The 23,353-nt window shown below is 35.0% G+C and overlaps 1 protein-coding gene across 1 annotated transcript in view; it reads right to left on the bottom strand.

Annotated features, from left to right (window-relative positions):
- The window catches only part of SNTG2 (syntrophin gamma 2), a 223,823-nt gene that overhangs the window by 78,447 nt on the left and 122,023 nt on the right, over positions 1–23,353 (bottom strand). Inside the window, 3 exon segments of the mRNA XM_090136333.1 lie at positions 2,578–2,665; positions 15,930–15,971; positions 16,085–16,128. Of these exon segments, the coding sequence (XP_089992459.1) occupies positions 2,578–2,665; positions 15,930–15,971; positions 16,085–16,128 (174 nt within the window).

Below are 23,353 nucleotides of genomic sequence, written 5' to 3'. Positions count from 1 at the left end.
AGGGTGGCAAGAAAAAAGCCAGAACTCAGAGGTGAGTGAAAGAAACTTACGGATCACAGTGGATTTTGCAGATCAGGTGGTGATTCAGTAAATTAAAAGTTAGCTAATGCGAAACCTAAAGCAGGAGCTCATTTGCAGTGGAACAAGTAGGAGTTGTTTATATACCCTTTAAATTCTTTTTGACACAATGACTGAGATTTAAAAAGTTAGGGATTCTATTGCTTAATTTAATAAAACCTGGATTTTATTTACAGTTTAAAAGCCTTAAAGTTAATAGACATAAAAATATTTTAAAGATCTTATTACCTCAGAGTCCCATCAACAGATTTTACTTTTTTCCCAATTTAGACAATTAATTACACTAAAACTGTAAAAAACAAACAAAACCTCCAAAATGAAATAGGTTGGCAGATCACTGTAAAGCAGATAGTCAGCAGGACTTTATCCTTTATGACATTACAATTTGTCTTACAATCAATATTGCTAAATGATACTGAAGAGCTCCTTAGCAGCACCTGCTGTGATAGGACAAGGGAAATGGTTTCAAACAAAAATAGAGGATTACATTGGTTATTAGGAAAAAAATATTTTACAGTAAAGGTAGTAGAGCACTGGAACGGGTTGCCCAGAGAAGTGGTGGATGCCTCGTCCTTGGAGACATTCAGGGTGAGGCTGGATCAGGCTCTGAGCACCTGTTCTAGCTGTAGGTGCTTCTGTTCATTACAGGGGAGCTGAACTAGATTACCTTCAAGGGACCCTTCCAGCTCAAGTGATTCTGTGAATCTGTGAAAGATCATGCATGGAGAAAATGAGGGACATCAACTCCAATTTTCATCTTCCCTTTGAATATATTCTGTGATGGGGATGTTTGTCTTTTGTTTTGCCACATGGAAAAGACACATCATGCTCTTTGCAGTATTATTATTCCTCCTTAAGTGTAAAGAAGGAAAAATATCTAGCGTGCTCTCTCCCTTTTTTTTTTATTTTAAAGTACCTCTGGTGCTGAAAAAATCTATCAAAAATATTTGTGCCGTTAAATTGCCAGTCTTCAGACTTTGTGGGGAAAGTCAAAAGATGAACTTTAAAAGTCCCTTTCAAACAATTCTGTGATTCTGTAACATCGCTGAACACCTGAATCAGAAACCTTCACCTTACAAAAACCATCATCCTCTTTCAAAGGTTCTGTAGTCAACCATTTGGAATCTGCCCATATTACTGTTATTCAACCTGTTCAGAGTAAGAAATTCAGTGTCATTTTAGACAGGCTATCAACAAGTACAAGAAAGACAAAATGCTTCTTAACTGAAAGAGATATATTGGATACAAACTGCCTATTTGGGGCATCTATTAGGCCTGCCTCCATTACACAGAGCATGAGCAAATCTGATACATTACGCTACCCTGCTCAGTCTGGTCCGTGATGTCATGCCTGCAGTACAATATTCAAAAACAGAACTCAGTATGATCAGACATTTGAGGAACTTAAGAAATGCCCCTTCTTCTGAACTGGACTTGGAACCTCAGCACAAATCTCACTACCTCCCCTCCTGGTTCTCTTCAGCCATTCAATACTGGCTGAAACCAAGTTCAATGAGCAAGATGATCATTGGTAAATGACTTGATGTAAGTACTCATTCCAGTGGTAAGCAAATAAGCAAATAATGTCTGGAAAATCATGGAATATAGGTCTTCTTTAAGGGAATAAATAAGTGGTGGAACCCCCATTTCATGAGCCCATGCACAGGAGGAATTACAGTCATGAAGAATCAGTGACACATATAACAAGTTAAGCAGCAATTCTACTGAGCAGTAAAATGCATCCCAACTCACAGTGCAGGCAATATTGAAGTATACACATGCATAAATCTGAAGTATCTTGTCCTTTCCTGGTATCCCAGAAGACTCAAGCTCATGGGCCCCTATCTCTAAGCATTCAGTCAAACCAGCTGCTACCTTGGCAGTTTTAGCACTACAGTGTGTTCACTCCAAATGCAACTATACTGTCTCTTTCCATTAACCAGCGTTATTACTATTTCTCATAAGCACATAATCGGGAGCAGTATCTGCCTCCCTTGCTTCCTTCTTATAGCTCTTCCTCCCTTCCCTACTGTATCTCATACTGTGGTTACTGAAAACACAAGTTATCACAACAGGGAAACATCTGCCTGCAGTTCTTGTAATATTTTCTGGTGGCTCTACTCTTTTGAGTTTGGCATGAGTTTAGACATGAATACTCATTAACTGGCACTTAAGGATGAATTGCTTGTTTCTGTCTTTAGGAGAGACCCTAACTGCACCAAACTGCTGATCATCTTGAAGGCATGCGCAGGACAAGTGGGTGATCAGACCTAGCCAGCATGGGTACATGAAAGACAGATCCTGGTTGACAAACCCTATATTGATGTAGTTTACCTATGCAGTATGCGTTAGATTCTTACAATGTAAACCACACAATAATTTCCTGTTTCTTGCAGTAAAACACACAAGGATTGAATTATCATTTCTGTTAGTACCATCGTTTTATAAGAATAAACAAAGAGGAAAACAAATTACTCTTATCCATTAATTGTCTCTTACCTAATGGGAGCTTTAAAAATGATGGAGCTTCCCTGAAGTACTGAACAGTAATGGTAACTTCATCACCAGCATTTCGCAGTAGGTGTACCTGTCAGTGTGACAAATAATAGCTACTTTAAACCACAGAAGTTGTGGAAAGCACATTAATGAAATCAGTATTTCTGTTGATCTATAAGATAGTCAGTATGAACATTTCTGAAAAGGAATGAAAACTATCTTGGGGTTAAAGCCACACCAGTAAAGGAGTAGGTAAAAGAGTAAATAAAAGAGTAGGCAAGTCCAATGGAACAACCTGAAGAAACAATTCAATGGGCAACCTGATTTTATATACCAGCTGAACATAAATTCTCCAAACTCATTTTAGAAAGCTACTACAGAGTAGTAGTAATAGCAGGGAGAAATGTATTTATGTAGATATATTAATCGTGTGCGTGAATACATACATAAGTACATAACATAAATTAATACATCACATATATTTTGTATAGGGTTTACATTTTGTCTGCTTCAGGTGATAAATTACAGTCATTTTTCCATTTTAAGCATAGTTTTGATTTTTGTGACTGTCTTCATTAAGCATAAAAATTTGCTAATCAGAAGTGAACACATGTAGGCATGGATTTCATATATACACATGTATGTGTACAGCAGCTCACATATTAAAACATCAGAATTTAATTAAAGACATAGCACACTACTGCATGAAGAACTTTTTAAAATGCGTATTCAAATAATATCATTGATGGAACTCAGTTCCTAATACAGGACAGAGGTATTCTCCAGCTACACATCCATGACTGTGGAAATAGGTATTAAGTTTGGCTGGTACGCACCCTGCAGCCTTGGTTCCATTTGGCAGAAATAGATGTTAAGAACCATGGTCTCTAATCTAAGCATAACCAGAGCATGTGTGTCAAGCAGAAATGTAACCATAGCAATCAGTAACTCCTATAGAAGTATTTACAGGTCTAACATGCTTGGAGGAAGCAAGTGCTTGTATCAGGCCACTATTTCAGTATACTGACACATCGACTAACACAAGAAGCAGGATTACCTCAAATATTATGGTTCTTCCTTATGTGTACCTGAAATAATGCTTATACCAGTGACTGATCTATTCACCCGCATAAAAAAATATTAAGCTTATTTCTGATGAATATGAAAATCCAGAACAAGTAAAGAAATCAAGTAGTCACCTAAGCTAAGAATCTTAGGCTTTAAAAATAAGCAAAAAAATTGACCATAAAAAATACAATGCTACCAAGCGTAGCACAACAGCAGCACACATGAAGCAAAGCCATAACCCATTCTGTTTCTTACAGAGCCAGAAATAAGTTGTGATACAGAGAAGGTATCAACTTAGCTGGAGACAAAAACACACATGAACGGGAGGAAATTATATTAGTTCATTGAATTAGCCCTTTTGTCTTATTTTTGCTTACAAATACAGTAAAACATGTTTTGAACCACAAACCTTCATTATTCATTCTAAAAAATAACACTGCTCTTGAACAGCATAATTACCAGTAATTATAGAAAAAAATAATTAAATTTTTTTTCTTCATGATTTCGTATATTATTTTATCTACTTAATTACACACTTCAGTTTCTGATTTACATGAAAATAATGCATAAACAAATATCTGAGATATGACACTGTTACATATTGTGGATTGAAAAATATACTCTGAATCAAATCAGTTTTTCCCTGAAGGAATGGAAGTTTAAATAAATTTCCTTAAGGCTAACTGTTAACTGAAGCATGAAGACCCATCCCTCAGAAAGTAATGCTGCCATTCTTCAAAAACTCCGCAAATATCAGAACACCACATTGACTTCTCTCTGGAACTTCAGGTCTGTCTCAACTGTGATAAATGCACTATAATTGACTTCAAAGCCAAAGAACTCATAATTTTACAATTAGCAGCATGTTTTATTGCTCACCTACTTTTATGTATGAATTATAAAAAGAAAGAATTATGCCAGGAATCAAAAACAAAACACCAATCCCCTCCCCCCCCCCCAAGAAAAACAACAAACAAACAAAAAGCCCCACAAAAGACAGAAATGGATAAATTACAAAACAAACATAAAATTCCTAAATGGAAACTTAATCAATTGCTACTGATATATTCAGTATGTAAAAAATGCATCCGTCAGTCAGAAAACATCCAGCATCATCCACTGACAATGGTATGCAATGACAAAGAATGTGATTTCAGTTAAAAGATGGTCAATTTGTAATGAAGGTTGTCTTGTGTCACTCAGTGAAAAATCTAAGCAACAAACTTTTGAAATTATCAAAACGAGCAAGTGATGTGCTACATTCAATTTGGAAATTGTTGATGATTTGGACACCGTTTCCTCTTCTTACAACAAACTTTTTCAGTTATCCTTTTTTGTACTACTTTGTAGTATAACAGGTATTTTAGAGACATCCAGAGTTAACACAGGAGGAAACATAAGGATCGATAGAATCGCTCTTGGTGTCCATACCGATGAAGTAGAGAAAAGTCACAGATCTATGGACTGATCAGTCTTAGAATTTATCTGAAATCATGCACATGTTCAGCATTTCAAGCTTAAAGAACTGAAACCTGGGGCATCTAGAAAGTAATAATAAAAAAAGTCCTCTTTTACATGTAAATTCTTACAGCTTGTAGAAGACCATAATAGCGTATCTATGGAAAAAATGCAGCAATCTAAAAATACTACTCCCCCCCCCCCCCCAAATCCACAAGCATTGTAATATTACTGTCATCATAAAACAGAAAATCATTTACAATATTCCACATGTATCAGAAATAAATATCTGTTTGGCAAAATCTTTTGCATACTATCCCAGAACACCAGTCCATGATTCACTGCAACAGTGCTACTGTAAAAGCTAATATTTATTCAGCATTAAGTCAGCGGGATTTATATATATTTTCATTCGATATTCAAATATTTTCTATACTGAATAGAATTATATGAATTGATTAGAGAAACATCATGCAAATCATATTATGTCAGTCTTATGAAGGATTAGTTTCTCTACAGTATTGGCTGTAGCTATAGTTGTATTAGTGCAAATACAGAGCTATGCTTTTTTCTATTAGACTTTTTGCTAACATTGTATTGGACAAAAACAAATATAGAAAAAAAAAAAAACAAAACCAATCAGTTAAAAAACCTTGTGATTTCCTGATTGAGTTTTTTAATAAATTATTTATTATTTATAATAAATAATAAATAATAAATTAATAATCATTTAATTTGATTCAGTGTGTTAGTTTATTCACCACCTGAAGCACATGAACAGATTCACACTGTTTGTCTGATATCTACAATATTGAACAAGAGCAGGTACTAGAATCTAGCCTCAATTCAGTGGCTAAACTAACATGCCTGAAATATTAATGATAGCTGTGAGATCTACACACTTGTTTAGATGACTCTCATGTTAAGAGTCAGTGACTTCATGAAGAGAAGCGGTAGAAACCTTGGATCATATAAGTTGGAAGAACCTTCAAGATCACTAGTTTAACCACCAACGATCACTAAAATAAATCCCTCAGCATGACATGCAAACATGTCTTGAACACCTCCAGGGATAGGGAATCAAAAGGTACAGCTGGCAGCTCATTTCAATGCTTGTACTTAAGTACAACTCATAAAGAGATTTTTTCCACCCACAATCCACAGAGTTTATTCATCTCTCCTGTCATCGTACATAATAATTTTACTAGTAATTTAATTTTATGGGGGTGTAAGTTCTGTACATGACTTTCAATTTGAGAAAATTTACCAAATGCAAAATAACTGAGCTCTTCTTATGTAAACAGATTAAGTCTAATCTTTTACAAACACATTTATTTAATTAATCAATCCAATATCACATGGGTATGCCCTAAGTCTTTTTTGGCTTGTAGATGAGTCCTCTTAATAATACCAGGCTAGATTCCACAGTTCTTTATACCCTGATGAAAAACCAAGGCTCACACAATATAAAATAGCGGATTAGTCCAAAGCACAAAACATTACCTAGGTAGAAAAGGATCAAAAAGAAAGCTGGAAATAAAAAGAAGAGGATACTGTTTCAGAGAAACGATGTCAGCCACAGCTGAAACCCACAGGTGTGACTGAAAATTAAGCTACAGGTTAGTTTGTGCATAAGACATAAGAATCAAAGGAAGCAAGAGTGGAAAGGTCTTTCTAGGATGGTCAGGGATAACAAAGGACATTATTAAGTGGTCCTGAATTTATGACGTCTTGTTTTAGAAAAGAAATAATAATAAAAAAAGAATTCTATCAACTCTTTCAAAGACATTCCAAATTTATTCATGGTCTACGCTCTTTTGTTCTTATTCCATCCATCTTCTTTATATTGATAAAGAATTTGGCTTTCTTTCTGACTTTTTATACAGACTTTTTATACAGCAATTACCTTCAGGGACCCACCTTCCCTGTGGTGATCACCTGCCATATTTACTGCTCCTCACAACTCCACTTCTATTTCCCTTTCCTTCTACTATCATTGCACAGGGTGCTGAGGGCTATGGTACAGGTGCTGAAGATGTACAGATGGAGTGCTGGCAGCAATGCCAACAGCAGTGGGGATGCAGGTGCCAGTGGTCACCTTGTCCAGGTCTGGGGACAAGCAAAGGTTTTGATTAATTTAGTCAATTTTGTAGAAGAATCTACAATGTCATGTGCTAGTATTTCTGAATATTAAGATAGAGATTTTCTGATTTTAACCGTAATAAAATATGTAAAATGTGATCCCACTTCAAATATTTGATGTCTACTTCTGCATTTTTATTCCTAACATTAGTTATACTGTTTCCCTTCAAGAACTATATATTTTTCCTTTATAACACCTGAAACAAAGTCAGTTTCAATTTCTGAAGTATATTTCTATTATCTATAGTTTACACATGCTTCTAATAGCAATTCAATTTTTGACTCTTCATTTATGATTGAAAAGGCTACTATAGGTTGTTATAAATACTTTGTAGGTCTTTCAACATTTATAAAATGAAAAGCATTAAAAGAGATACAGCTGCAGTCTAGAACTGAATGGAAAAAAAAAAAAACAAAAAAAACCAAAAACAACCTACAAACAATACCTTTAAAACCTTTTACCTTTAGGAAGTACTGCTTTAAAAGGTTTCTGCCTAGCCACACTCGCTGTGTGCTTTATCTAAGTAGTGTGATAGCGTAACAAAGAGTTTAATTCTAGCTATAGCTCCTTTGTGCTAGGTAGCTGAATTCTTCCATCAGTTTTAATTATAGTAATTCTACTTTTGTGCTCAAAAATTATCTGCATTGTAAATGCTCTTAATGCCAGAGTACTTGCTGCTTTTCTAGCCCAGGGAATTAAATGACTGTGAAATAGATAGGGATAAAAAGTATTGAAACCTAGAACTACTTAATTGTGGATGCTTACTTAACATGCTTAGAGCTTGAAAGTAAGTCAATTTCCAAGAGTACATTACAGAAATTATGTGATATTTATTACATAAAGCATACGCCCATAAGCCATTAATCTATTTTTTTAGTACTTTTTTTTTTTTTTTCCTAGTATTTTACTATCCTTTACAAAAGAACTATAGAAGTGCAAAATTTAAGGCTCAAAAATGTATGCTAAAATACGTGAATTTTATTATTTGCATCTAAAAGATGCTGGAAACTAAAAGTATGCTACAAGTTACTTCTTAATGAAGAATGTGCTAGATGCATTCAGTGATAAAATAATCACATTTCTTAGGGCATCTGGAAACTGAGGTTGAACTGTATATTCCACAATATTTTAAAGCAGTACTACAATTTGCTGATTTGATCTGGCTTTATTTTTATGTAGTGCTAGGATATGTAATACCTACGACAAATTAGGACCTGGAGAAATGAAACTAAATTCAGATCTTTTTCATCCAAGAAATGTGAAGAACGTTTTAAATTGTTTGTCTCCTAGCCAGGTAACAAGGCTGCTTTTCTATCATGACCAAACTCCCACAAAAATAGCTCAGAGAAAACTAATAGGGTAACTGAAAGAATAAGGAAACTATGCACATCAGAGCTTTGTTCTGCTAAATTAGCATTCTTGCAATAATTGTTAGTATTTTTCCTCTTTCTGCTACTGTTCACCTACAAATTAGCAGTTGATTTTCTATAATTCATAGTAAGTCTTAACTATATAGCACCACTAATAAATGTTCTCTAATAACAGTGCTCCTCTTATAAACAGGAGATTGATTTTTTTTAATGTGGGCAGATAGTGATAGGACAAGGGAGAATGGTTTTAAACTACTAAGAGAGAAAACTTCGGTTAGATATTAGGAGGAAATTTTTTACTCAGAGGGTGGTGAGGCACTGGAATGGGTTGCCCAGAGAAGTTATGAATGGCACATCCTTGGAAGTGATTAAAGCCAGGTTGAATGGTACCCCAGCAATCTTATCTGATGTCTGCAAGCATTCAGAGTCTGGGATCATTTCAACAAGCTTCCCTTCATTAAAATCCTCAGAGATGATAGATAATATCTATGTTGATTCTGTTCATGTACATGTGTGCAACATGAGATTTGAAATACATCAAAACCTTACAGCCTGAAATACATCAAAACCTTATGTCAGTGAAGATACAACCCTTTTACTTTTTGTACCAAACATTTGAAGAAACTACAGTAATAGTAAAATATCTGGAAGACAAGAAGCCTATTCACGACCTAATGAAATTACCTTTCATACACAGAGGAACTAGTCAATGAGAAGTCAATACACAAAAGCATCTACAATTCTTCTCCTATAGCAAATGACAACATAGTTCAGAGCTGGAAATCATCTTGACAAGGAAAGTAGAATCTGCTAAAGCTTTTTTCTTTGCTAATTAAAAAATATATATACTTAAAAAAAAATAAAAATACTTTAAAAAAACAATTGTGAAACAGTTTAAGTAGAAAATTCAGAAAATGATCAATCTTCAAAAGATGAAAGCCATTTCACATTAAAAATACTTTGGAAAAAATAAGGGGAGTCTCAATGAATATGAATCCCCCTATATTATTTTAAAGCATAGCACACTAAGTTCCTCCAGATAAATCTATGTCACTTTTCTCTCTATTCAGCTCTCACAGAGAGATCTTGGTTTCATATGACACATCTTAGTTCTGGTTTCACTACTGGCAGAGACATCGAACCATCTATCCTTTACTATTCCTTTCATGCCGATCAACTTTACAAGCCTACATAATCTCTCATCTCAATTATATCTTTTTCCAGAGGAAAGCTCTACCTGATTTATAGCTTATTCAGTGTTTAGAAGCTGTTGCACATCTTTGATCATGCTGCTCAGTGCCTTGTTGCTTTCTCTGAACCTCTTCCTGCTCTTTTGCGTCCTTTGAAGTGAAAGGACCAGAAAGCCACCCTGGATGCATACAATGACGCTCTTAGTTCTGCTTATCACTTCTTTATAAAAGATCCTCTGTCATTTGCTTGGCTTTCATGAATTCCTGAAGACTGAGATTTTATTTCACAGCTGCAGTGACTAGTTCAGAGTCCAACAGTCTGTACATGGAGCCAGGACTCTTCCCTCCCATGTGTACTGCTTAACTTTCCCATTAAAGGAGGTCTCCTTTCTCAGATGACAAGTGATAATGGTGTTAGGAAAGAATCTCAAGATGCACCAGAGGATGCTTAGACTGGGCACTAGAAAGAATTTCTTCATGGAGAGTGTGACCAAGTTTTGCAATGGTCTTCCCAGGGAAACTAAGGAATCCCCATCCCTGGAAGTATTTAAGAGATGCATGGATGTGACATGAAAGTTTTGTCATGGGACTCTAGGTCAGGCTGATGGTTGGACTTGACTGTCTTGAAGATCTTTTCCAACCTAGATGACTCTTCATTTCACCTTCTACTCTACTGACACTGAGTTATTGAATGGTACTGCTGTTCTTCGCAGTTCTCCTTTATCCTTCCCACTTTGAATAATTATGTTGAATGAGCAAAGTGACACCTCAGGTGTTATTTTCTTTTACAGTTTGCTAAGAGTATCTTGAAAAAGAAGTCCTAGGAAAGTGGAGCTGTGTGGGATATTCCTTCATTGTAAATCACAATACAATTACTCTTCCTCTCAATTTCTATCTTTCAAACAATTATTTATCCAAGCAAGAATCATGGCTAGTAAGTTTCCTTTAAAGCATTTATGAAACAAGGGTTTTGTTAAGGGATTTTTGGAAATCCAAGCAAACTATAGCAATAGAGTTTCCTTTATCCATGTTATGTTTTTATGTTTTTATCTGTATTTTTGTAAATTCTATTTTTTTTTTATTATGATTGTTAATAATTTGGCTAGGACAGACAGTAGGCTTACCAGAATGAGGTTCTATAGATCAATCTTTTGCTAAAAAAAATAGAATAAAATTATGAGCAACAAAGGCATTGTATTGCAAATTTCACTTCATATGTTTAAAAGGTGTTTGTGGCCATACTAAGTTTATTCAATGAGATAAGGAGATGCAGAGGTTAAAGGAATAACGGCTACTTGTCCTGTCCACAGCAGGAAATGCTAAAGAAACAATTTGCCAGAAAGACAATTACCAGGGTGATGTGAGGCATCATCTTCTTGTTGTGACAGATATGTATTTATCATCTTTCAATCCCCAAATACCAGTATACCTTAGACACTCTTTTAAATTAAAGTGATATCATTTAAAAAAACAAAAAATCATAACAATGTAATTTTGATTTTAAACATGTGTAATAGTTATTATTTTATTCCATAACCTCTTCTAAATGCAAATTCTTTATACAATTTTCAGTTTTAAATGAATAGTAAGTGTTTTGTAATCTAAAATAAATGATCTCTATGGTTACATTTATATTGGTAAATTAAACATGATGAGGACACAAATCCAAACACTGAGACTTGATTAGTTAAATTCCGTGTGTTAAATTGTTAGCACAGAGCCTGGTACGGCTTAAACACTTGCTATTTGTCACTTTACCAAATCCGTGGTATGGATTAGGTTAGCCTAGGCCAATGGCCATAGTGAATAAGTATTTGGGGGACTGGCAATCAATTTCAGGAGATGTCAGTGAATTTAACTACATCAGCAGCATTAGTATGCTGCACCAGGTAACCTCAGAGAGACTGGGTAGGAAATGATGCAGGCTGCAGTGCTCAGCCATTGGTCACACTGACTCTGACTCATTAAATAATCACCAGAATAGTACACGTTTACTGCTGCTTCAGTAGGAGTACCTGCAAACCTACCTATCAACAGAATCTGAATAAAAAAAATCTTCAAATGCTTTCTTACTATTGTGAATATAATCAAGCAATTCCTTCTCGCTGCCCAGAGGGATAATAACTAGTTCTTTTCCAACCAACATCCACTCTGTCAAAAGAAAGGAGTATCCTCTGATACATCCTCTCCTGGTGCTTCTCCCCACCAGCTGACAGACAGGAGAATCCAGTGATGACCTGAACTACAAGAGTCCAGACACAGACAAGAATTGCTAAGGTTTTCTCCACATATACCACTTTTTAACTGGCACAAATTTTTTTGTTTAGAGTATTTGTTACTGCTGCTAGTAAGTAAGTAAGGTAATTCAAGACTCTAGTTGTAGATTGCCAGCTCACCCTTGCAAGAGGACATTTATTCATGGCTACCAGATTAGGCTTATATTATGATACCCAATATATATTCTATTTTGTATTCATCTGATCAAACGTACCAGAAAATGCTCAGGAATTCTTTTTGATCAGATATATTCCTGCGCACTGTAGACAAAATACAGTGGTGTTTAACAGTAGTATACCCTAAAGCAGTATGACATAGCTTAAAAAACGGGCTCCAGTGCATTGCTATAGACATGACTCTCCTTGACAATGATCTGAAACAGTACCAAAACTAAATGTAAATTAACATACTAGGAGTTTGTCAAAGTAATTTTATAGTTTGGCAGGCATCTCTTTTCCATTTCCTAATGCGTCCTTCATCACACTAGAGAAATAAGTTCTACGTTGCAGAAATAGGGTACTTGGAAAAATATTTCTAAGACAGAAGAAAAACAATCTTAAACAGCACAGTTACTGTAATTCTTGATCCAATTCCATTAGAAGAATATTAATCTTGATTTCTGTTAGTTACTGAAACATTACCAATGGAAAGAGATATGAATCAAAGATTTTAGCTTTAAATTTTGAAAGGATTAAAAATATATATGCAGTTTTATTTTCATAAATGCATCTTTCAATAAAGAAGAAGAGATTGATGCAGATGAAATATAATTTGGCATGCTGAAAACATATTTTAGTGTGAACACTGAAATGACATTTTATCAAGAGAACTGACTATTCCATTTGTGTTGCACAGGGTGATAATATGATTAGCCACCAGGGAAACAAAACAAATTTCCCTCTCAGACAATCAGTACCAAAACTATATTAATCTCCATATTACCATTCTCTATATTCATAGTCTTTCCACAGTAATAGACTATTTCTAAAAATAAACTTATTTTTCAAGGAATATAAATTATTTTCAATTTGTCACAGTCTATTGTATTACCTACTATAAAAGAGGGATTTTCATCAGTCCTGATTTCCAGTTATTCATGTATCCATCCGTACCACTAGCCTGAACTAAGATGTGATTGTGGGTCAGTAGCAGCTGGAAGAGTTCTGAAGAAAAGCAAATTCATGGAATTTGAAGGGTGAAACATGAAAGCCAGTTTGTTGTGACACTGTTGTAAGCAGGCCAGCCAGTTGTTTTGCTTACAGAGAAGCAAGCACTTTTCAACATCTCTCAAGGGTCAAGAAATTATGATAAGCTCTTTACATAACCATCTCCAAAGTGTCAGTTGTGAAGGTGGTAGGTAGTAGAAAAAATGAACTGCCCTCCTATCCTACTATTCTCAGATCTTGTAGCCTTTTCTCTCATGTATTTACCCCAGTGGGTTTTAAGTCTTTTAAACTGTGGCATCAAATTACACATAATCTCCATTTAATATAATGCAGATTATCTAAATTTATGCCTGTAGAGAGCATTTCCTCACATGCTGTAAGAGTGAATGATCAGATATTCTAAAATAGTATAGAATAAGAACAGGAAGGGAACACCAAGAACAGCAAGACATGCCACAAGGGGGATAAAACAAAAGAAAATAATTCATATTAGAGGTACAATAAAGAAGAAATAAAACAAAACGAACACCACACACTAAAAACCAAACCACCAAACTTTCCAAAACAAAGGAACAGAAAACAAATGAAAGTGTGTCCTCTTACTTCTGCCTTTTAATGGTGTGCTGTTGTGGTAGCATCCATTTAGTAGCTTGTAGTGGATTATCCATGCAGCTGCTTGCTCACACCCCACACTCACCAAATCTGGGAATAAATCCCTTTCTCTACCACTCGATCCATTTATCTAATCCCACTCTGATTCTGATAGCAGGTTGTTGTAGCAGAAATGTCTTCTTGCAGATCTATCTCCAGGTACATCGATACCTTTTTTCCTTCTGGTTCTTCCTTCAACCATTATTCCTTTTTGTTCCAAAAAGTTTTGTTTAATGATCCCACTGAATTCCCATGTACAGTGCAAAGAGTAACATTATGCATTTCTCTATTACTCCTCACCACTGTAGCACAGTTGTGTTATATTGGCATTCCTGGAGTGCTTCTTGGTACTGAAAAACAATCTTTAAAGGAAGTGGGTTGACAAGCAATGTCAGTAAACAGGCAATGGGGATAAATATTTTAATCTATATGACTTGCACTGAAGGCTGGACAAGCCCTGCACATTCAGGAGGTAATAACTGGCTTTATCTGTACACAGTCCATCTGATGAATGAAATAAACCAGTTAAAAACTAATGACTATTCAATAAATCAGTTTGCTTTGGGTTAGATGAAACACTTGAAAACCATGCTTCAAAAAATACACAGAATAACTAAAAGAATAAGAGAAAAATATGTAAACTTTTAATCCCCGCATTTCTTTAAGTCAGTGATAATCACATATGTCCACTACCCTTTCAAATGAAAACCAATATAATTTTCTAATTATAAGATTTGGTTAGAATCCCTAGAAAAATTCTTGAAGATACTATACATTAGATCATCCATCACCATTCAGCACTGTGGCAGAGGCAGTGGCTTATCAAGGCCATATGAGATAGAACTGTTAAAAGATGTACAGGAGAAGGATGGGTGAAAGATATTGCTGGTTCACAGTATTATAGGGAGTGGACAATACAGGGAATACAGATACTTGGATACATCCCCACAAAAGATGGTGATTTGATATAGTGGTTCTCTCTTTCTTCTGTGCACATTAATACATTCATCAATCAGATTCTCAATCTGATATAATAAGAGATTCATTTTATACACAGAATATGTAAAGTAAAAATATTCTGGAAACTCATCTAGCAAACTCTGCCTTACCTCTGTTGTAAACTGTGACAGGTAATACACAGCAACTGGTGTTTTCTCTTTTGAGGTTTGACTGCAAGCATCTAAACAATTAAAATGCTACAGAAGGAATTATATATACTTAAAATAATTAGAAGCAGAAAATAGTAACCCACTGTTTGTTTTTTTTTTTCCCTAAAACACTGAGATTTGTCACCCTTTAAAAGATGGATAGGGGAATTTGAGAAGTAACCATGTTATAATGAGAAGCCCTTGCCATCTTAATTCTATTAAAAAAATAACAAATTTTCTTTTTAACTATATAACAGTTTCTGATTTCACAACCTAAAAAGTATCAGATAATCATCTGATTCTTGTAGGCCGCAGTCTTTAATTATACAATATCTCCCGAGAACTAAATGAAATGCTTTGGAACACTTCTTGAACAATACCATGGAAATGAATAGATTCTCAAGAGTCAGCACATTGTGCTGAATAATTCCATTATAATCTTAAAATTTCTCAAAACTAAACAAAAGTTAAATACTGTTAAATTTTTTAAAAAGTCAATAAAAAATAAGAAAATTTATTTAATAAAAAACAAGAAAATAAAGTAGGTATGTATTCTTCACATCATGCTTTCACTTTGTCTCATTTTGTTTCTGAATATTTTATTTAAGGAATGTAAAATTATAACATACAATGACAGAGACTTGATTTTGCAATAGAACATTTAGAACAATGATTTTGCAATAGAACATGCCACAATTAAATATATCTTAATGTGACAAAAACTCAAGCTCCTAATGACCACATACATGACAGAATCATATGAGAGAAAGTATTGCATCTTCATAGAAAAAGAAAAAAAAGAAATTAACTCATCTGGATCAAGCAAAATGGTATGGCACAGAATATTCTGCATGTTACCAAGAAGTCAGACTAGAAGGACTTACCACTTCTTCATGGGTAGCACTTTCTACATTAATACCATTAACCTAAAAACAAAGATACAATAGGAACAAAATGATTTGAAATGTGTAAGCTAGTTAATGAAACAAACATAAAGGTAAGTCTGAAATAAATATGGTAAAAACAAATGTTTACTGACCTGTATTATTGCATCTCCTATAAATAACATTCCAGTTTGGTCAGCTGTGGGATTACAAAGTACAATTTAACAGAAAGAAGTACTGAAAAGATGCATTTTATTCTCTTTCAGCACTTGGTTTAGCATGCTGTTTGTAGGCATCATTAGAAACTGATTTGATTGTAAAAATAATGATATAGCTATCAGTATTCATCCTATAAAGGTAATAGATTCCTAGCAACCTTAAACCAACTAACAGAGCTACTTCCCATGCAAAAAGAACTTGTTTAATATGGAATACAAATGTCATTTCTCACTAATGAAGGATTTTATTAAATTATGTGGAAACTGTGATTCACACTTTTCATTATTATTCTACAAAGGGAAATAGAAATCTCTGAAACTTGTTAGCAATTCCTTTCCCCTGAACAAATTTACAGGGACAGGTATAATTAAAGAGGTTGTGTCTAGAATTTAATACAAATCTTTAACAAGAAGTTTGAGTTAGCTTTGTTCTTGAGAGTAAGATAATACTTATTTCAGTTGGTTCCTGTCTTACAAAATTAATGGGAATAATATAATGAAACTGCAAAGAAAACAATTCTACATGGACACAAACAATGGCATTTTTGAGGTGTATTCACCGGTGTTTTTTTTTTTTTTTTTTTTTTTTTTAATTTTAGTAGAATTTGGGGATGTTTACCTCTTGAAATTTACTACTTAATTGAAAGTAAATCTCTCATCCTACAAAGACTGACAATGTTAAATGAAGCATATGGATAGTCTTGCATATGATTTTGTTGAGTCCTGGCTTGAGACTTTGAAGAACATTAACCAAGGTAGTATTTTGAATGATGAAAACAGAGGTAAGAAAAAAGAAAAGGAACAACAGCAAAACAACACAGAATATTCATACCGTTTCTACAATATAGCTTTTGTCACCAAAATGTTATACCTTTGGTACAAAACAGCTTCTTTCCATTAGATTTATATTTCCTATAGAATTTTCATCACTTTTAGCAGATAAAAGACACCTTTTATTAGGTACACTGAGAAAAGAGCTTAAGAAACATTTCATCACATATAAAAACCATGAAGTTCTGTGTGACAGATCAGTGAAAAACAGAAAAAGTAAAATTACCAAAACAAAGGTCTTGAGATCTAGTTCTAGACAGCTAGTATATAGTTCAAGGATTGACATGACATGGCATGATATGACACATAAAGGTATAAAATCTCAAGAAACTAAAATGGGTTGCTGAAGGATTGTAACTCAGCAACACTGAAAATAAATCCCTTCCAGGGAGCAATGGTGGCTGAACATTCCCCATCTAATTTCTGATGGTTTATACACTCACTTGGCCATCCCACAGTGATGAGTATTGCAACAACCCTTGCTATCTACTGTAAGCATTATACAAAAAATAGTATAGCTTAAATGCACAATGTAATTATACCCTGCTTATACAGTCTCTATGCACAATTGAAGCTGTGCAGATAAAGCACAGAATAAAGAATGGGAGAAAGAGAGTTAAATGATGGATACCAAATGCTCTGTGAAGTGAAAAAAAAAAGCATAGAAAATAGGGAAAATCAGAACATTTGCTTCAGAAGTGAATTATACTGTAAAGTAATGCAATAATGTATACGCCTCCATCGCTGTCGTTATCATGGCCACTGATGGTACTCTGGCAAGCTATACTTATAAGTTTGTGACAAAAATTTTTGGCTTGATCTACAATTTAAAATCCATGATGATTTATAACAAAAATATTTTTAACAAATTCAACTGTAGAGGACATGTCACAACGATGCATAAATCACAATATATTTTGCAAGTATATTAGAAGTAAAGTAACCAGAAAATCTCCTTGTAAAGACACAAAAAAAGAGTTTTATTCTCTCTCATTTTACATCTGAAGACAAATAGTTATATCATCCCAAACTCTTTTGATGTTTTCATAAAGTTATACTTCTCTGATGAAAACATTGTACAAGTGCAACGTTCCACTTTACAGGGAACTTTGCTTCCCACTGGTAGCATTCTCATACAAAGGTGTCTATGAAAGGCTACTCAGCAAAGAGTAAATATAGAAAAAAGAGAAAATATTTGAGAATGAGCTTTGAAATACTAACTAGCATACAGCCTTATTCAGCAAAACAGTAAATACAAATCATCTGGAATTCAATATGCTTCCTGATGATTTATGTGAAACGATATTTTATTTGTAATGAGTTGAACATGGTCAAAAAAAGATTTTCAAGTGAAAACAAGCACAAACTAGTAATTAGCAGAAGTGCATTGGGGTTTAAAAGAAAATTAAGAGCCTGCTACAACAATTAGCATTAAATCACCTTTACACCTTCATTACCTTTAAAAAAGGTTAAACACTGATTACATTTTCTACAGTTGTGAAATTCACAAGGGATACTGTGGTAGAAGGAAAACATTTATAACCCTTAAGGGGCTTCTAAAGAAGACAGAGAATTTCTTATTCTTAATATGTTAGACTTGAAAATATATTCCCAAGAAAAACTGATCCATCATTGTAGTCCTCTGACATCGTATTAGTGATGCACAAAAACTATGCTGTTTGAAGCATACAATTAAGTTGACTACATGAATCTCTAATTCATAAGCTTAAATATATGTATTTCACCACAAAAAGAGAATTAAAATGAATAGCTAAGTATATGAAGTATAAGTATATTATCCAGGTGTGTTGTTTTTTTTTTTTTTCCTTCTCTCTCATGAATTGAACTATACTGATACTGCTGGTACAATTCAATTCATATTTTCTTGAAAATAAGCTGTTTTGTAACTGCATTTGTAATCAATATTTTAAATCAGAACTGCATTATTACCTTGTTAGGGACATTTTTAAAATATAAAATATCCTTCACAGGACTCAGATTTATTTCATCCATTTAAATAAAAAAAAATCCAAATTTCTATCCTTATTTCTCTTGTTGACCATGAGGTTTCCTTATCTCAGTCTTCTCACTCCTCATAAGTGTCCAGTTTATCATGTGACAAAAAGCTGTACATCAGTAATGCAATGTTTCATAAAACATCCATGTCATTATTCTAATGTGCCAGATTCTCCATGCTAATTTCAGAGGTATATGGGAAACTAGGCTTCTCTGTCCAATCGTTTCAGTGGATAGCCTATGGAGTAGGCAACCATCGATCATTTTGTGATCCTAGATGTACCACGTTTACCTGTAGACCCTGTCAGGAACTCGCTTCTAAATCCTTAGTGTACACAAGCCTGAAGAACTGAAGCTCAATACACTGTAAGAATCAAGTCAATGTGAGATATGTGTAGGATGTCAGAGATAAGGCAGGTTCTGGAGTAGGCAGAGACTGAATACAGCAAGGACAACATGTTTGGAGAGTCAATAATAGACCTTACGTGGTCGAAGAAGTAGAATTTCAGCTGTGATAAGAACACTGCCATTTCCCTGGCAATTCTGAGCTCAGTACTCCTGATTATGAATGTCTTAATGGTAAAATGAATCTCTATCTGACTCATAGAAGTTCAGTGAATAAAAATACTACTTTGAATAGATTAGCGTGTACTGAGAAGCTGAAGCCTTCTTGCAGACAATATTTTAGCTGGGACTTTGCCTAGCTGTATAGCATACAGCATTCTATCTGCAAAGTTAACAGAAAATAAAACTGGTTTGGTCTTTAAAATGAAGAACAAAAAGAACTACAAGATACACATACACTGCAGATGTAACCAGGAAAGATCTGAGAATCTGAGCAAGAACTACACTGATGTGTAAATTTCCTTACCATGTGGCATACATGTGCATGTAATTGATAATAACAATTTTCTAGGACAGTGCATATGCTAGCAACTTTAAATTCCTTCTGATTTTGTTCAATTTAAGAAGTACTAGAAAATACAGAATAACTGCATATATTCCTGGAAATGATCAATTCACAAAGTACACTGTATGCAAACTCCTTTGTCTTCTGGATATTCATGCATACTGCTGTTATTACCAAAAAGGCAATGAGAAGGACCTAAGGGTCCTCTTGGTGCACAAGTTGGCCAGTAATCAAGAATGTGTCCTTGCCAACAGTCCCCTGCAGTAGCCTGATCTACATAAAGACAAGTGCTGCCCACAGGTCAACAAAGGTGATCCATTACCTTTGCTCAAGCGTACTTGAGCAAAGGTACTGAGACACATCTGGAATGTCGTGTCTGGTTCTGAGCTCTCCAGTACAACAAAGAAGTAATCTTACTAAAGTAAGTTGAGTGAAGAGCCATATAGATGAAGGAGCTGTAGTATCTTTCCTGTGAGGAGAGGGCTGAGAGAGGTGAGACTATTCAGCCTGAGGAAGGGTCAGGAGGATCTCATAAATGTGTACAAAGACCTGACAGTAGGAAATAAAGGAGAGCTGGACTCAACCCACAGTGACCACCCACAGGACAAGAAGCATGAAATTCCGTGTCAACAAAAAAAAAGATATTTACTGTGAGGGTTGCCAAAAACTGAAATGTAGTTGTCAAGTCTCCGTCCTTAGAAATAATTAGAACTCAACTAGACATAGCTAGTTGCATTGCTCTAGCAAATGGTACTTGAGTAGAGAAGTTGACTAGTTAATTCAAAGAGGTCTCTTCCAAGCTCAATTCTGTAATTTGCAAAGGTGCACAGAAGAGTTTATTGAACACGTTTATATGTTTTAACATGTTTATTCAAAATTCAACTATTAACCTGTTAAGAACGTAATTGCTATAAATAAAGATATTTGGAACGAAAACAGGATTTAGTTTAATAATTTGATTCTCAGATGTTGATTTTTCTCAGAATTATCCTTCGTATGCCACTTAACTAAGTTTCTGGAGCATGTTTGTGGAAAGAAACCTAGGTATTTATTTCTAATTCCTGTTGCTAGAGAAGCTACAGTGATATGGGAACGGTATCACTAGAAAAGAATAGGCAGCAAGAGTAGTAAACAATCCTAGATTGAGAGTAGACAGATTTTCTTACAAGGGAAATTAAGTAGAATCATTCCTCAAAATTATACATCACAGCAGAATCCAATCCCAAAAGGTAACTGAGTCCAAAAAAAACCCCAAACCTTAAATGATGGACATTTCTAACCATATATATTTCAATTTCTAAGTGTTGTATTCAGTATAATGCTGAAATATGAATTCCTCTGTTCCGTTATTATTGTCTATTTTCTTCACTGTTTTGATATTTCTACCTGCATCTGATTATCTCTGTGATTTCCCACCTCACTTTCTATTATTTTCAGTGTGTGCCTGTTGCCTTAGCCTGGCAATCAGCTAAACACTACACAGCCGTTTGCTCATTCACCTCCTTCCCAGTGGGATGAGGAGAGAATTAGAATTAAAAAAAAAAAAAATTAGAACTCCTAGATTGAGATAAAAACAATGTCCTAAGACAGAAAAGAAAATGAGAAATAACAGTATATATATATATATATATATATTTTTTAAACAAAACAATTACTCTCCACCCACCAACCAGTGTCCAGCCAGTCTCAGAACAGCAACTTCCCTCCCAGCCAGCCCCATGTAGTTTTATAGTTTTTTTCATGTGATGTCATATGCTATGTAATAACCATTTGGCCAGTTTAGGTCAGCTGTCCTGGTTCCGTCACCTTGCAACTCCTTGTACACCCCTAGCTCCCTCACTGGCAGGACAGCACGAGAAGCTCTGTGCAGCACTGCTCAGCAACAACAAAAAACATTACTGTCTTATCAACAATGATTTCCTCCTAAAGCCAAAGCATGGCATCATACCAGACACTATGAAGAAAACCAGCCTTAAGGGCTGTAACTCTCCTCACTCTGGTCTTACTTATTTTTTCCTAATGTTTATTAATCTTATGGGAAGGCATGGAAAAAAGATGTGGTAACAAGAAAAGCAGAGCTGTGTTTTTTTTTTTGTTGTTGTTGTTTTGTTTTTTGTTTTTTTTTTTTTAATTGTGGCCTTTCAATACAGAAAGGGGACTTATATGATGGATAGAGACTTTTTGCCAGGATTTGTAGTGACAGGACAAAAGGCAACAAGTTTTAAACTCAAAGAGAACCAGAATTATAGAATAGCTAGTATTGGAAGGGACCTTTAAGATCATCTAGTTCCAACCCTCTTGTTAAAGGTAGGGACACCTACCTCTAGACCAAGTTGCTCAAAGCTCCCATCCAGCCTGGCAGAACGTTATGTACACAAGAATCTAATTAGGTTTAACAAGGACAAGTGCAAGCTGTTGCACTTGGGTCGAGACAATCCCAGGTATGTATACAGATTGTGAGAAGAATTCCTTGAGAGCAAGCCTGCAGAGAAAGACATGAGGGTCTTGGTGGACAGAAAACTGGACATGAGGCAGCTTGCAGTCAAAAAGACCAACAGTATCCTGGGCTGCATCAAAAGAGGAGTGGCCAGCAGGGAGCAGGAAGGCATTGTCCCCCTATGCTCTGTCCTTGTGAGTACTCATTTGGAGTACTGCATTCAAGTCTGGGGCTCCTATCATAGGAAGGATGTGGAGCTGTTGGAGTGAATCTTGAGGAAGACCATGAAGATTATCAGAGGGCTGAAGCACCTTTCATACGAAGAAAGGGATTTTCCAGCTTGGAGAAGGCTCCAGGCAGACCTCGCTGCGGCTTTCCAGAAGGAAGCTTATAAACAGGCAGGAAACTGAGTTTTTACACGGTCTGATAGTGATAGGACAACAGGGAATGCCTTTAGACTAGAAGAGGGGAGACTTAGATTAGATGTTAGAAAGAATTTTTTTACTCAGAAAGTGATGAGGCACTGGAACAAGTTGCCCAATGAGATGCTGTAGATGCCCACCTCTGGAGGCATTCAAAGTCAGTTTGGATGGGATCCTGGGCAGACTGATGTAGTTGGCAATCCTACCCATGGCAGGGGGTTTGGAACTAGAGGATCTTTAAGGTCTCCTCCAACCTAAGCCATTCTATGATTCTAGGATGATACAATAAGGTTAGTTATAATAGATGTACGATTAATATCACTTGTAGAAGTCTTACTGAGCTGAGTAACATAGACAAGTTATGAATATGTAGCATCATATAAGGATATAAATTAATAACAAATCTGACATCTTCAGTCTTTTTAACAAAATTATGTAACAGTTTCCATTAAATGCTCTTAGAGAGTGCAAGAAAGTTTTAAATGCTTTAGTGCTGAAGACAAATTTGCAGACTATGTGTGAATGCCTGAAATAACTGAAGTACATGTGTTAAAAGAGATACAAAAAAGAGATGTAATTCTTAAACTAGC

This window comes from Phasianus colchicus, chromosome 2, assembly GCF_987193195.1.
Source record: "Phasianus colchicus chromosome 2, bPhaCol1.hap1.1, whole genome shotgun sequence".
NCBI lineage: Eukaryota > Metazoa > Chordata > Aves > Galliformes > Phasianidae > Phasianus > Phasianus colchicus.
Note: the sequence above shows the minus strand (reverse complement) of the source record. Positions and strands in the feature narration are given on the sequence as shown.